The sequence below is a fragment of the Spizellomyces punctatus genome, assembly GCF_000182565.1.
Source record: "Spizellomyces punctatus DAOM BR117 chromosome Unknown supercont1.6, whole genome shotgun sequence".
NCBI lineage: Eukaryota > Fungi > Chytridiomycota > Chytridiomycetes > Spizellomycetales > Spizellomycetaceae > Spizellomyces > Spizellomyces punctatus.
Window position 1 is genome coordinate 1,482,169 of NW_015971542.1, and position 14,319 is coordinate 1,496,487.

The following is a 14,319-nucleotide window of genomic DNA, read 5'->3' on the forward strand; positions in this document are numbered from 1 at the left end:
CTCCACTTTTCCGCTAGATCTAATCCAAAATGCCTTGGCTGCGCAATTCACCACCATATATATCTTCATCGGCCAAGCGTTATTTGTTTATACTGCTTGTTCAGCCACGTGAGCGCAGCCGATTATGGCCAGCGATCAACGATGTGACTGCTGGTCCATGAGCTCTGGGTTTGAGCATGTGGACATTCACACCTCATCTGCGCCATACAAAATGGTTACGGCCGCACCGTTTTTGTCGTCACTTTCTGCAGCATGTGTCAGACGGTAGCAAGAAAAGCTTCTCTTCGGCGATCGAACCACCGTCGCTGCCTGTCTCCATTTACATTCACTGGCCGTATTGTGAAAGGTTTGAATACTGTTTCTTGGACTCTGTTGCTGGAAAAAATTGCTGGCAGCTAAGTAAGGATTCTCATGTACGGAATTTGCAACGTTCTAGTAAATGCACATACTGCTCGTTCAACAAGTATCACATACCTCAAGGGTGAGTGACAAGAACGACCCGATAGACGTATTGTGATAGCTCCACAGTTGCAGGCGGAGAAGGAGTACAATCCATCATCTCTGACAAGCGCTGATAATAGAGGGCAGGACCATGACAGAATGGAACACGCTTTATTATCAGAACTAGAGCACGCCCTCTCGGTGCCTCTAGAAAATGTTTTGAATCCCGATAAGGTTCCGCCCACATCGAAAGGGGAAGCACCTCGGCGACGAGTGAATTCGGTATATTTTGGAGGAGGCACCCCGAGTTTGGCAAGGGTAGGATATACATATAGTCATCCGTTCTTTCCTTGGTATTTCGTATATGATGGAATCATCATGGTTAATAGATTCACGCCTAATTGTCGTTTATCGTCCATTACTTGTCCCCCTTTCCCGTGGTGCCTTTTTTGATGCTTCATGCACTAGCCTACGATGATATCCTCCATTTTGGACCTGATCGCCTCGAAATGCAATGTTTCACCATCGATGGAAGTAACGCTAGAAGGCAACCCAACGGTGTGTCCCAAACCTCAACCGCCCGTGTTGCCCTGCAGAGTCTCACATGTATCCTACCAGTCTAGTGAAATGGCCCGTCTACGAGATTTTCGTGCAGCAGGGATTAATCGCATGTCCCTGGGCATCCAGGTGAATGACCCTATACTATTAGATTCTGGATAAATAAGCTCCGGGGGTTAACTTAAGCAATACATCCGCCTAAGGCGCTCGATAACAATGATCTCCGCTTTTTTGGCCGTGACCATTCCGTGATGGAAGGTATATCAGCCGCCCGATCTGCCGTAGAGTTGTTTGATGCCGTGTCGTTAGATTTCATATGGGGAAGACCTCGTCAAAGTCTTCATGCTTGGGAGGAGGAGCTAGGGGTAGGCTCTGTCGGCTTGTGCAACCTATTCGCAGGCAGAGTTTGGTAACAGACGGTTTTCGACAACAGATTGCGGCAGCCCTCAATCCAACGCATCTAAGCCTTTACCATCTGACAGTTGAACGTGGAACACCGCTTTTTGACTTTGCGAAATCTGGGAGTGTTTCTCTCCCTAATGAGGATGCGTCCGGTGAAATGTACGAAAGGACCGTCGAGGTTGGTGGTTCGGTGACCACGGTAATCAAGAAATCGCTCACCATCTCGCGGGAAAGGTCGCAGAGAAAAACGGTTACATTCAGTACGAAGTATCATCTTTTGCAAGGGATGGTAATCTGAACAATAGAAGTCGGCATAATTTGTCTTATTGGACTGGCATGGATTACATAGGTTGGCAGCGTACCCCTTGGTTGGGAAGATGACCCTGATATTCGTTATGAAAGTGGTAACGCATCGTCGGTCGGTATAATCTAGGAATCGGTCCAGGTGCTCATGGCAGGTTGTACGGCGCTCACGACTTTCAAAGATTTCGAACCTTTAGAGTGAGTGAACTTTCATGATAATATTGCAATTTAACATCAGTGTGACGAATTCCTACATAGATCCTTGATCCAAATACCTGGATGAAACAATGCGAGGAGATCGGGCATGGGTGAGCTATTGGCATAATTGTGCCATCCATCCCATGAAGACGTGTTAATGCAACATTTTCAAACAGGATGCGAAAAGTCGTCCCGATGCCGCATCAGCAGACACTTCAGGAACTCATCGTATTAGGCCTCCGTACCAGTGACGGTGTGGATTTTCGCAATCTGTCACTGCACATGGCAAAGCATGTGGATTACATCATGGAGGTATGTCGGCATTCGCGACATAATCCGTATGGATGGTTCTGATAGTCCTGTAGATTCTGGACTTCGCTCGTGCGCAGGATTTTGTGGATGCTGGATTATTGGAGTGGATTGATGGACAGGTGGTTTCTGTAGGTGGCGGACGGTGGGTAAGCGGAATTCGACCGACAAGAAAGGGATTGGCCGTTGTGGATGGTATAGTGGTTGAGATAACGTCTCTGAAACCGGGAAACTGAGGATTGGAACTGCCGTTCAACACGTTTAACAACGTGAGCATACCATGCGGGACTTGATGAGAGAGGAAGAGAAAGTGTAGGCGAATGTGAGAAAGTGCGAGCACAAGAAGAGTATAAGGATGTTCAGACTCAATATACATATGAGCCGGATTGACTTTGGCTCCCCTTGCATGGTCCCTATTTTTGCACCGCTTGGCCTAAATTCAGTCTTATCGAGCATTTTACATACTATTATCCCAAGGCCCCTATTACAGCAAGACACTTCCGGCATCAGTGTCTTGTCTATTACATCTCTTCCATATTAATATAATCGTAGCAGGCAACCCACGCAACTGTGCAGATTGTCAACGAACCTCTGGTGTTCGAGTGATCGTCTTGTTGCCGACAGCATCACCGGCGTGCACAAGTTGGAGGCCATGGTTAAAGGAAAAACGGGGGCGGGAGCTGCTGCGGCCTACATCTGATAGGTGCATCCACGGCATGCTCTTGGGGGAGAGAGACAGTGGGGCCCAATGGAAGCCTTGTGCGCAATAAATAAAGATTTTGTCGCAGAAGACTACAGGAGGATGTAGTATGGAAATGGTACGAATACGGCGTCTGCAAAGAAGAATCTCGCTCAGACCTTTTGATCGTCGTCGACCATCAACAGCCTTGCTCATCCTAGCAAAGCAATAGGTAATTGGTCATGATCATCATCAGGAAAGCTCACAATACTTATAGTGGCCAGATGAACTGATGTAGGTATTCCTGGCCGCATGTTTGTGTCTCAATGGATACTATTTTATATTCAATTTCAACCGGCCTTGTCTTTTTTCTTTCCGCTAAACATGCCCCTAATCCCCTTTTCTTTTCCGTCTCGCGCTAAGCTCACACTAGTCGAACTCCGGGACATGCCGTTATCGGCATCTCCCCTCCCAACAGAAGCCGACGCAGACGATAATAATTCCGTCGACGCTGCTAGCCCTTTAACTATCTCCGACGATGGCGTAGCGTTACCCAAATCTTTCAAAATCTCGACGAGTTGCACCGGGTTATATATATGTGTCGTCCCGATAATCACATCTCTTTGCAACTCTTTGATCACTTCATACGTTGCTCGTAGCTCAGAGAACGTTAGCCCACCTAGAGAAAAGAGGATGATTCTTGGGCCGTTCTTGCGCAACTCTGACGAAGAAACTTGTTGTTGTGTCTGCTGTTGTGACTGCTGAATTGTATCTGGTTGTGTGTCATCGGATGCCTTTTTTCGAGGCGTGGCCCATGATGCGCGAGTTGTGCGTAAAGAGGTTGGGTGTGATGGATCGGGAGGGATAAGCGCCAGCGCTTTTTCGCGGGGAGTTTTAGTAGCGTTTGTTGGCGGTGGTGGAGGTGGTGGGGCAAGGTCCTCCGGTGGGGGCTCTGTGATCCAGGGGAAGATGGTCGAATCCAATTGATTTCGTATTTGGTCCTATGGCTTTTGAAATTATAAACTGCTGCCGACGGCGTGATAGAATTTGATGCATACCTGCAGCACGGTTTTCAGGACGGGAGACCATCGACTCAAGTCATAGGTTTCCCCCTTCCTCTTCTTCTGTCGATTGTGAAGGTGGTATGTGTACCGACCCCGGTCCTTATCTTCCTTGCTTTTCTCCTTGGACTTACTCAATCGAACACCCACGAGAGATAAGTTTGTGATTGCTTGTGAGTCCTCCACAGAAAGCTTGGCGTATCCCAGTAACCGACGTCGCTCGTCGTCCTCTATTCCATGTTGGGTAATTATATACAGCATCAAAAGACGGAGCTTGTCGGTTGGGCTTTCAAAAAGTCAGATTGTGATCGTGCATATGCAGTGAGGGGCAGGATTCTTATTGCGGTGCCTACCTAACGTTGTCGCTATCCAAGGCAGGGACCATGTCCATCATAACATTGGCAAACTTAATGGCTCTCCCATCAACCGATTCACCCGTCGCGAGATCCTATAAGACCGATACAAATCCTGTGAGCCAACAGCCCCTCTGTAGCGAGCATAAGGTACAGCAACTTGCCTGCTCAACGGCGGCAACCATATCCAACTGCCTTCTCTCAAACATTGTCTTGCACTCCTGGCAAATGTTGATGTGGACTGAAAACTACTCGCGTACCAGGCGTTAGCCAATATTACCTTCGTTTTTCAAAGCACAACAGCAACGACCAGGTACCTTGGACTTCATCTCCTGAAATTGGGGTAATGAGCTCAACGTGTCTTTCATTTGTTTAAGAGAATCGATCCCCTTTGCGCTGTCAGTTAAAGGTAAACAATCAGCTCACTGTTCGTTTACCACATGCGTGTGCGCAAACCGGTTACCTAGCGTCACCGCCTTCTTTCTCCATAGCTGTGGCTGCAGCTCGATTCTCCGTTAGGAACTTATTGAATGTACTGCGAATGTACTCAACGGCGTCCGCATAGTGCCAGTGACGAATTAGCATCTGAATTGGTGTCAATCAACTAAATAGATTAGAAGGTGCAGGAAAGTTGAAATATTGGCCGCATGCTTACCCAGATTGGATCATTTTCGTCTAGGCTGGCGGACGTAACTTGGGCGGCGGAAGCATCCGTCGATGCTCCTCCCTCAGTCTTGTATCTAATTGTCCCGAGATGATGCCTATTCAGCTAAATTTCATTAGCAGGCAGTACAAGGTACTCACATGTACTTTCCTCCCTCCAGCACCAACAAATCATTCATCATGGCTTGGTACGTAAACTCGTGTACCAAAGGTGATACCATATCCAAAGCCCTATCAACAATCACAAGGACAGAACGCTTGTAAGGACTAGGTGGCGGAAAATCTGGATCCAATCGGCATAGATCATCGAGCTCTTGCTGGACTCTATGGGCCAGTTTCGAAGCGACCGTATTTTGGGTGCCTTGTGGTGAGTAATATCGGATATAAGGGTAGTCGCCCAAGGTGGAAAGAACAGAGATGATCTGGTGCGCTTAGGAATTGAGATGGCTGTGACCGAGGAGTAAAGGGGACCGGCAGCGAGTGGGCTTACACGTTGTGCTATGCTGGTTATTTCACCTGCTTGGTGACCTGCGGCTTGGGGATTGTACAAAGGGAAGAGGGAAAGCGGTTGTTCAAAGGTGAATACTTGTGGTTCGTACGCTGGCGTACGCTCATTCGTTAGAAAAGGTTTAATGTCCCTTTATGTTAACCTTGGCACATACCAATAAAGTCAACATTCATTTCCTTTAGGGTTTTGACATAAGCCGACGCGGCTGAGGTTTTTATCTTTTCAAAAAGATGATCCGGTAATCCTAGCAACAGGCAAGATACGACATGTTGGCTCACATTGACGTACAAAGGTATGGCCTAACATATTCACCTGCAACGAAAAAGACATGTGCGGCAGCATACATGGCCTTTCCTTTTTCGAAATCTGCCAGAAATCGATCTACGCAGGCGTCCACTGGTGAGATAAAGTAGATGGCCTCCTTAGTCGGATATGGCTGCCGCTTTCGTGTCAAGTCTTCCACCACTTCATAATCAAGTAAACCTGGTTTAGCCAAGCCAAAACTATGCACCCAATTCGACGACACACACAGGTCACATTTTCCTCTAGAATATCATGCATCCTGCAAGCCGTATTCAATATCTTGATGGATTTAGGATCAACGACAATGATCTTCCATTTTCCGGGAGGCTGTACGGATTGGATCATGTCCACTAGTATTCCTGTGAATGGTTGCATGTTAGGGGACTCTGGGTCGGCCTAGAAGGCGCTCAAACTTTGTCACGTAACAGCATGAACCCACTTTTTTTCATCAATTCCTTTATTGACGACATTCTGGCAGATATACAGTTGTCAACGTCTCATTGGATAGATTCACCTTGACGTCCCCAGTGGAGGGTGTCACTTGAAGGACAACCGGAGGCCTAGAGGACAAGACCACGACGCGCTCTGCTGCTCACGTAACATTCATTGCATGACTTTGCAAACTTCTCCAGTGCTCAGTGGTACAGTCACAGCGAAAGCACTATAGCTCCATGGCAACGCAGCCTCGTCGTCTGTCGTGCTCCAGAAACCTGTTGACACTGACAACAGAAAATCACAATCACCAAAATGAAACCAAAGAATCCCGCCCGCCGCAACGTCCCGTTGAAGCCACAAATACCTGGGAAAACCATAAAGAAAAGTGCTGGCTCAGGTGGAAGGAGAACAACGAAGCCGAAGGCAGTCTCGAACGAGATACCCAAGACTTTGACAACCTCAGCAGCCGCACCCGCAGCCGCACCTGCACCCACGCCCACACCCACATCCGCCTCCACAGCAGTATCTGACGAAGCCACACTCGCATCCATTCCCACCACATCCCGCAAGAAGGGCAAGAAATTCCCCACACAGGTGCGCAAACCAGCGTCTCCTAGGAAAAAGCTTATGAACTGACATATCTGGCCAGTCACACCTCCTATCTTTGATAGATGCGATATCAACACAGCAAGATCAGGTCATCACCAACAAACTCGCTCGACATCATGCAAACGCGGCCCGCAACTCGGTAAAGCAAAAGAAGACCCAAGACAAAAAGAGAGAGAAGAGAGCAGAGATTGAAGTCATCAAGAAGCAACTAAGGATGGAGAAGGGAAAAAAGAAGAAAAGAAAGAGTAAAGAGGAACCGGAGCAAGATTCAGAGAGTGGAGGGAAGCCAAAGAAACGGGTCACATTCGATCTTTAGCGAGCATGACATTTGTACATTCTTCATTTCAGACGCACCGTGTCGGTAGCATGTGTATTTATCTATTTTGAAATCAACTATAATATCTAAAGTAAAAATACAGAAGAGGTCATTACTGCGCCTACCGCCAGGGCAGACCGCCAATATGTGCTCACACTTCTTGTGGCATCACTGGCAATATTACCGTCGCGGACATTCTTGCCAACCACCAACTCTACGCTTCCTTCCCATCCCAGCAGCCTAAGACTGTCTAAAATCCCTGGACCATAAACGCCGCGTCCACCAAACCTTGCAATCAACTCGTCTAATGTCTTTCCGACCATATCCCCAACTGTTGGTACCATTAAAAAGTCCTGAGAGTTTGAGTAGGAAGCGTCAACGTGTGTCAGGGTCGATCCCGGTTCGTACGATCCCGGACTGCGTGTCGAGTACAGAGTTGTGTTGCGGAGAGCGATGGATTTCGTCGAGGAGGTGATCGCCTTGTAAAGGCTGGCGGCCGCTGAAAAGGGGGCACCGCTGGATTCAAATGAGGAGATAAATGATGACAAGGAAAGAGACCCGGATCCTTGAGGCCACCATTGTTGTATAGGGATAACCTGGGCTTCTATAGACTTCCCAGTAGGGTCTTGGACGAGCTTGTCGAAAGGAGTTAGGAGAGTCCATGCGTCGACGCTTGGACTTGCGATTGGGCCGTGTAGATACAATTGTGGCGCAACGTAGGGATTCTGCGTCGATGAAAAATCCTTGTACATCACCGAAAACGGTACCAATGAGGTATCCCAACCCATTCCGTGGGTAAACTCGTGGGTAGCTACGAACTCAAAATCGGTCTGGTTCGGGCCAATCGTCTGTCCTGAAGACTTGAACCAAAAGTCGAAATCCGAGTTGAATTCAGCCATAATGTCGTAAGGTGCATAGTCTAGCTTAGTGTCATGCTTGCTTTGCTTGACGAGAGATTGAGGGTATAAATAAAAACGAGTGTTTTCCGTGTCATCACCTGTAGCAGATTGCGCTTTAGGCCGAGCCGGAAAATAGGCGGCAGGCAGCGCCATCCCTAACGTGTTCCCCATATCCCCACATCTGTCCTTTCGTCTTCCGTTACAAAAGCTTCTAAATGTGGCATGAACTCTGACCCTCTCTTTGATCGAAATCATTTGCGAAATGTACTGTCCAGCATTTTCAAACCCTTGTTGAGCGAATCGACAGGTTTGTTGGGGAGCGTTTGGACACACAAATGTGATGTCAAATTGGGAATTTGCGCGGCGACTATGCGCATTAATGGGTGGCAATGATGGCTCATGCTCTCGTGGCAAAAAGGGGTAGGGTGTAAGGTGAGGCGAAAATGGCGATATTCGGTCAAAGCGGGTGACAATGTCCTCCGCAATTGCTGACCGGAACGAGTGCGAGGCCAAGAGGAGGAGGTAAAGTCCATATCGGTAGAGCATTGTGGAGGCGAAGGACGGGGTTTCTATGAGTGCTTGCTGACCCTCCGAGCCATAGAATGGTTTTATAAAGCCGGTTAGAAACGACGAAAGCCGACGACGACGACGACGACCAACGTTCGATTTCTCTTTTGACGTCGTCTTCGGCGGCAAATTTGCTGCATGACTGTGCCCCTTTACGGCTTAGCTGCGTGTCGCCCATCCATCTTGTAATTTGACCCCAGTCCACCATCCATGGAGCTAACAGGGTTAAGGTTAGGGTTAGTGCTCGCGGATTTCTGAATGGTGGTAGCTTGTAGTTTGGTTTCGCTCGTTGGTGAACTGGGGTTGTTAAATTCACAGCAGTCTAGCAATGACTTTGAAGCTCAAAACGCCTTTGAGCGGTCCTAATTGCATTGCAAAGTCGTACCCAAAGTACATACTTCTCCCATTCCCGCTCTGAATGAAACAGCAGCTACGTGGCGCAACCCCACATTATTGAAAGACCTATAGAGTCTCTTAGATAGCCATCTGGCTAAAAGAGGTTTTGGTCACCAAGAACGATCTCCAACTTGCAAAACCATTCTACCCTCCGATGTCCATATGTCACCTCGCTCGTAGACTTGTGCGAGTTCTCAATAATGGGTCAAACTTTAGCGTTGATCAACGCGCTAATGCCGGTTAGTTGTTCGTTTTCTGGTCTGACTAGTCAAACAGTGTTGTCTTGGCCTCGTCAAGTGAGGGGCGTGAATTGACGATAGAAACTAGAGTCCCGGCCCGTTTCACCACCCGCCAGTATCGCCGCAATGTGTCACAGCCAACCGCATCGAAGACGATGTCAACAGTACGGACAACCCTTCGAACTTTATGGTGCATAATCGAACACATCTTTCACTCCAAGGTCTCAAAAAGAATTCATGACTACTCGTCGAGACCCTCACAGGGAGTCTTGCCCCAGCCCAGCGAGCAAACTGGACAGCAAAGTCTTAAATTCCTCCTGCAGATCGTTGGACTAATCAGGTTTGTCCCGCACGAAGGGCGGCGTGGTCATAGGAGGCTGGCCATCCTGTCAGGGTAGAATACGAGTTGCCTGCACATGATTGACCGTGCGCGGCTTTAACCTACTTTGCTCCGTACAACAATTGCGCATTCGGCTCCCGCCCTGTCGCATCAACGGCCTTGAGAGCGTAAGCTCCTGAGCCAATTCAAGCTTTATCAAACCCTAAGCCCACCTCTCATGTCTGGGAGTTGAGTTTCGTTTAATACGGCGCAGGCCACTTGAAATCCGGCGCTCGTTATAAAACCCGTTACGATGAACCCACACCAGTACTTCCATAGGACCAGCTTCCCGTCTTGGTATGTCGTCAAATCTAAGGCATGAATACGGGTCGCCTTCCTGTTCGATTCCCTTAAATTCGTGTTGTCTTCTGAGAAGTGTCAGGTCGTGCTCTTTCACGCTGCATGTCTAACAAAATCCTGTACCCGTTGTGCTGTCTCATCCCAACAGCAGATTAGTTCGTACCGGTTGAGGTCTGCTTACAGCACAACTGATGAGCTGAACATAGGTTGTAGACATCTTGTGGCAGCAGCCTGGCTCTTTTCTCTTCTTCTGTCACGCTTCTTTGGATACCGTCGATCTAATGAGGTCGGGGAGTGCAACTGAAGCCAGCCCATAACTAGAGCGCAATTGAGAAACTGGACGTGCCTATGCTGCTACAGGCGAAATAGACTCGCAACCATAAATATTTAGTAAGGCACTAACCTTGGCTTTATCTGACCAGCAGCACTTCTCTCTCTTCCTCTGATTCTCCTCTTGCCATTATGAGCCAGAAGCGCAGTCTCAAGGCGTCAAGGTCAAGGTGCCCCGCAACGCACATTGCGCATACATGAACTCAGCAACATGACGTATCACTGGGCTTCTTTCTAACAGAGGTTCTAGCGTCGATAGAGGCGATGACAGGGAAATGGACCAGTTCTATCTGCTCAAGTCTACCGTCACGTACCTACCTGTACTACTTGTTGGCAAAAAAGCAATGGGGCGAAACCCTTTGCCATTGCAATAAGGGAGCGAAAGAGCTAGTCAAAGTGTAACATGAACTACCAATTGCATATTTATATTTGTTGTGTGCGAGACTCTAGACCTAGCTAGTTTCTTTATACATTTATACATCTTTCTCTAATTTTCTGCGGCCTAGATCTAACATTCTACATCTTCCCGACCGCGTCCTTGCCTCTAAGGCGCTGGAAGAGTCTCCCCGTTAATCCCTTCAACTTTGCAAGTGTTCCAATCCTCCCAAATCATATGAACCGGGCCTTCTTTCGGTGCTCTTTTTTTGCAGTCTTCGATATACGATTCCATCTTCGCCGTGTCGACGGGAACGCAGCACGTGTTTCCGGGTTTCTGCTGCGTCGGTAATGCTACGTACTTAACGATATGAAAACTACTGCTGTTCTGAATGCATATGGCCGTAGCAGGGTTGCAAGCGCGCTTGACGAGCTCGATGGGAGTAGCGGAAACCGTCATGAGCGCCTGGGCGGCAATGGCGACAGCGAAGATGTACTTGGTAAACATGAGTAATGATGTCCTGTTGTTTTCTTTCGCGTTGTTGTGGAGGTGTTTGCTTGAGAAGATGGTGAAAGGAGGGTTAGGCAGGATCTTGAAGCTTTTATAGACGGCTGGCTTTCAGTATCATGTCTTCCGAAGATAGGGCAGGTACATGATCCTGGGAAATCGCGGAACTCCTGATTCCCAAGTGAATGATCCATGCTCCGTTGCGGAGAGGACCCTTTTCCAAAGTGGCTGCTCCATACGGAGAGGAAAGAGCCCCTGCTCGAGGCTCCCATCCATTGTGTGGATCTAATGACGCTGTTAGCCGAGGAATCTACAGCTACATAACACGCCTTCGTTCCAAAAACGTCGACGGGGAGGATGGTACCATGTATTTAGCGCAGAATTCTACAGCTACATGGCACGCCTTCGTTTCAAGAATTTGGATCAAGAATTTGGAACTGACAGGACCGGACCCATTATCTGAAACTGATTCGGCAGGCTCCATACGCCGACGTCCACAACTTGGCTGTCTTGAAAGCTAGAATAGAACAGCGATGTTGCTAGTTTCAGGAATTATAGTACCCTGCCTCCATAGCGATGCTGCTAGTTTCAGGAATTATAATACCCTGCCTAAAATTTGAGTGAGTGCCAGCACCGGTAGGAGCTAGGATTACGCTTAGGGTCTAACGCTTATGCTGGAGTGGTACCCATCTGCTGCAAATTTACGATGTCCAATGATGCTGGTAACCTAGCGGTGCGGGAGAATCGTATCGGACACCCGCATAGTTAGACCAAAAAAAGGAATAATTGATCATGACATTTGCGAAACTGGCTTATACTGTCGGCAGCAAGTTGGATAATCACCGTCGCCTGGGGTACAGCTGGTCACATAAACTGCGTGCGTCTATCGATGTAGTGTCAAAATGTATGGGTCCAGACCCGTGTCCCACTACAACTCGTATCGAATATTTGATCTGAACAGAACACAGCGGTTTGCATGTATTTAAATGACTTACATTTGGTACAAATTGTATGCGACGTTGGATGGGGAGATTTCTTCCATTGTGGGTCGTTGTGGTTGCATTCATTCAACTTGCTATTTTGCAGCAATCGCTATGGTGCTACGGCTATGCCATCAAACCTGGTTTAACGCATGCGCTGCTCGTTTTTGCTGTGTTCCCGTTAGCTGTCCGATCGAATATTGGATATGAGTTGTAATTAATGTGACCGCCGGAATGCAATTCTGACGAGTCCTCACAAATTTCCCATGCACACTTTCAAGGTTGTCAACTTTGAGCTGTGCTGAACAACGACCGCGTAGAGAAGACGACTCGATAGACTTTACAAACCGCAAATGGTGTTTATTAGGCGAGAGCAATTCCCTGGTTTTATTGGCAAAGAGTGACCGAAAGGGCATTCAAACTCGGATATGTTGATCTAGAAGAGGATACCGAGGACTTCCAAATTCCAGTCTGTATGTACTACATGATCAAAAAGAAACATCATTTGTTCTCTGAATGGAAGAAACCCTCCGTGCCGGGTGAAAAAATGATGATTGTAATTGTTGGAATAACGAAGAGCTGCTGTCGTTCATTGACATATGTCGTAAGTAAGTTGAGGAAATGGAACGGAGAAACCTGTCAAATCTGTTTGCGAGGTGTCAGTGTACTTTACAAGTGCGAGATTTTGCAAAGTTTTCAATATTTAAAAGATACAATGCAAAAAGAACAACACTAATAGGCACTGATACAAGGTGAAACACATGGATGGTGCGAACGGCGTGAAGGCACAAGGTTATTGACCAAGTAGCTGCGAAGACCTTGTCGGTACTGTCAAAATCGTTTCGCGTTATGTCCGAAATCAATCTGACAGCGTACTGGTATTTTGCCTCGCTCATGGCCTTGTAGTAATCTTATTATCCACAGGATGTACAATGGTTGGCGAGGAAGGATCTTTCAGGAGACCGGAATCGAAGCAAGCGTGTATGCGAGAGCAAGACAACGCTGCAGTAGGCTCACGGTTATCGCCGCGGACACGTCCGACCATACCTCACTTTTCCCCGTCTTTTTCCCACAATCTTTACCATACAAAAAACATTGACACCACACATTTGTTCGCAGTATGCCAGGGTATCATTCCAGCTAGTTGGATTGTCTGGTCGACGCATATAAGAAATTCAGTGGAACAGCATAAATTTGGCTACTTCTGGTAATTCACCGCCATCGCGGGACCAGAGGACAAAAGCAGAAGTTCTGATATCTTTGTTATAGATGTGATTGTAACTCTACCCTGAAAGATATGATCCAGAAAACTAAATGGTATGCCGCCCCCATAAATCTCGGAAAGGTTCAATATAATCAACCTCGACCGCCCCACGTCTTTACTCGGATCCGGTCAGAGATCCTTTATTCCGTCACCTCCCAGTGGAAGTGCGTCTCATGACCAGTCCAATGGCTGATAACATCTGTTGCCCTCCGGCCATCACTCAATGTAACATCATTGATGGCGTTGGTGAAAGCAGGTGTGAGTGTCACAAAAACCCTCCGAATCCGATCGCCGTACGTGTTGAGGTAGTTGATCATTGTTGCAGCCGAAGCGGCATCACGAGCGTTATAACCGTTGTAGTTCCTAATTAACGTAAGGATGTTAGTTGTCATTTATGCTGTCAAGTTGCCGTCGCACACCCCTTACCCATCGGCACTGTATCCCTGTTTATGACTCTTATGCTTCCCGAAAGTCCCGCCATTCATCTTTGAAAAATCTCCCCAAATTGTGCCGGTTACCGTGTTGATGAAGGAAACGACGCCAGGACGAGCCCAGTCGTCTCCGCCAACGTCTGTGTCTCGTTGTCCGTAACGGTTGCTTCCAGTGTATTGTACTAGCTTGACGACAGAGGGTCCTTCTTTAGTGGCTTCTTCTCCGGCAGTGGACTCGACGACGACGGTGAGCACGAGGTCGGAGCTGGTGGTTTGAGCTACTCCGGCGAATTGCGCGGAAGCAATGTTGAAGAGCTTGACGTTGCTGTTGACAGATATACCTTTCTCGCCAAATTTGACGCCAATAAGCTGGCTTTTGAGCTCATCAGCCAAAGTTCCCGTCGCGATCAACGACCCGCCTTCCCTCACTTCCAACCGAATCTCCTTGATAGTATCATCCTTCTCCCCAACGATGCTAATTGTTCCATACACCACAGTGTTACCCCCGAAATA

The 14,319-nt window shown here is 47.9% G+C and overlaps 4 protein-coding genes across 4 annotated transcripts; 2 read left to right on the forward strand and 2 right to left on the reverse strand.

Moving 5' to 3' along the window:
* Nucleotides 1-166: 166 nt before the first annotated feature.
* SPPG_04334 (uncharacterized protein) lies at nucleotides 167-2,624 on the forward strand. The gene is made up of 10 exons (XM_016752575.1): nucleotides 167-346; nucleotides 437-999; nucleotides 1,060-1,128; nucleotides 1,203-1,364; nucleotides 1,433-1,579; nucleotides 1,636-1,750; nucleotides 1,835-1,902; nucleotides 1,963-2,012; nucleotides 2,079-2,214; nucleotides 2,268-2,624. Exons 2-10 carry the CDS (start codon nucleotides 916-918, stop codon nucleotides 2,445-2,447), a joined length of 1,011 nt encoding a protein of 336 aa, XP_016609282.1. The 5' UTR covers nucleotides 167-346; nucleotides 437-915; the 3' UTR covers nucleotides 2,448-2,624.
* Nucleotides 2,625-3,162: 538 nt separating this feature from the next.
* SPPG_04335 (uncharacterized protein) lies at nucleotides 3,163-6,297 on the reverse strand. Its single transcript, XM_016752576.1, has 13 exons — nucleotides 6,218-6,297; nucleotides 6,006-6,137; nucleotides 5,788-5,940; nucleotides 5,630-5,719; nucleotides 5,458-5,567; nucleotides 5,109-5,389; nucleotides 4,960-5,044; nucleotides 4,768-4,889; nucleotides 4,622-4,700; nucleotides 4,469-4,552; nucleotides 4,305-4,399; nucleotides 3,949-4,237; nucleotides 3,163-3,891 (listed from the first exon to the last, which is right to left on the reverse strand). Exons 1-13 carry the CDS (start codon nucleotides 6,246-6,248, stop codon nucleotides 3,241-3,243), a joined length of 2,202 nt encoding a protein of 733 aa, XP_016609283.1. The 5' UTR covers nucleotides 6,249-6,297; the 3' UTR covers nucleotides 3,163-3,240.
* A 208-nt stretch (nucleotides 6,298-6,505) lies between these two features.
* SPPG_04336 (uncharacterized protein) lies at nucleotides 6,506-7,289 on the forward strand. Its single transcript, XM_016752577.1, has 2 exons — nucleotides 6,506-6,807; nucleotides 6,863-7,289. The coding sequence occupies exons 1-2, from the start codon at nucleotides 6,526-6,528 to the stop codon at nucleotides 7,136-7,138; spliced, it is 558 nt and encodes a 185-aa protein (XP_016609284.1). The 5' UTR covers nucleotides 6,506-6,525; the 3' UTR covers nucleotides 7,139-7,289.
* SPPG_04337 (uncharacterized protein) lies at nucleotides 7,179-8,631 on the reverse strand (the record flags this gene model as incomplete). Its single annotated transcript, XM_016752578.1, has 1 exon — nucleotides 7,179-8,631. A coding segment is annotated over one exon (1,407 nt), but the record flags the coding sequence as incomplete, so codon positions are not given.
* Between the last annotated feature and the right edge of the window lie 5,688 nt (nucleotides 8,632-14,319).

What these genes read in the sequence shown, in the direction of transcription:
- SPPG_04334 (XM_016752575.1), top strand. Translation starts at nt 916, where the DNA reads ATGATATCCTCCATTTTGGACCTGATCGCCTCGAAATGCAATGTTTCA. An exon ending in GCATGTCCCTGGGCATCCAG is followed by an intron (nt 1,129 to 1,202) that starts GTGAATGACCCT and finishes CATCCGCCTAAG; the next exon opens with GCGCTCGATAACAATGATCT. An exon ending in TGTACGAAAGGACCGTCGAG is followed by an intron (nt 1,580 to 1,635) that starts GTTGGTGGTTCG and finishes CTCGCGGGAAAG; the next exon opens with GTCGCAGAGAAAAACGGTTA.
- SPPG_04335 (XM_016752576.1), bottom strand. Translation starts at nt 6,248, where the DNA reads ATGTCGTCAATAAAGGAATTGATGAAAAAAA. An exon ending in TAACCAGCATAGCACAACGT is followed by an intron (nt 5,390 to 5,457) that starts GTAAGCCCACTC and finishes TAAGCGCACCAG; the next exon opens with ATCATCTCTGTTCTTTCCAC. An exon ending in TGGTTGCCGCCGTTGAGCAG is followed by an intron (nt 4,400 to 4,468) that starts GCAAGTTGCTGT and finishes TCGGTCTTATAG; the next exon opens with GATCTCGCGACGGGTGAATC.
- SPPG_04336 (XM_016752577.1), top strand. Translation starts at nt 6,526, where the DNA reads ATGAAACCAAAGAATCCCGCCCGCCGCAACGTCCCGTTGAAGCCACAA. An exon ending in GCAAGAAATTCCCCACACAG is followed by an intron (nt 6,808 to 6,862) that starts GTGCGCAAACCA and finishes ATATCTGGCCAG; the next exon opens with TCACACCTCCTATCTTTGAT.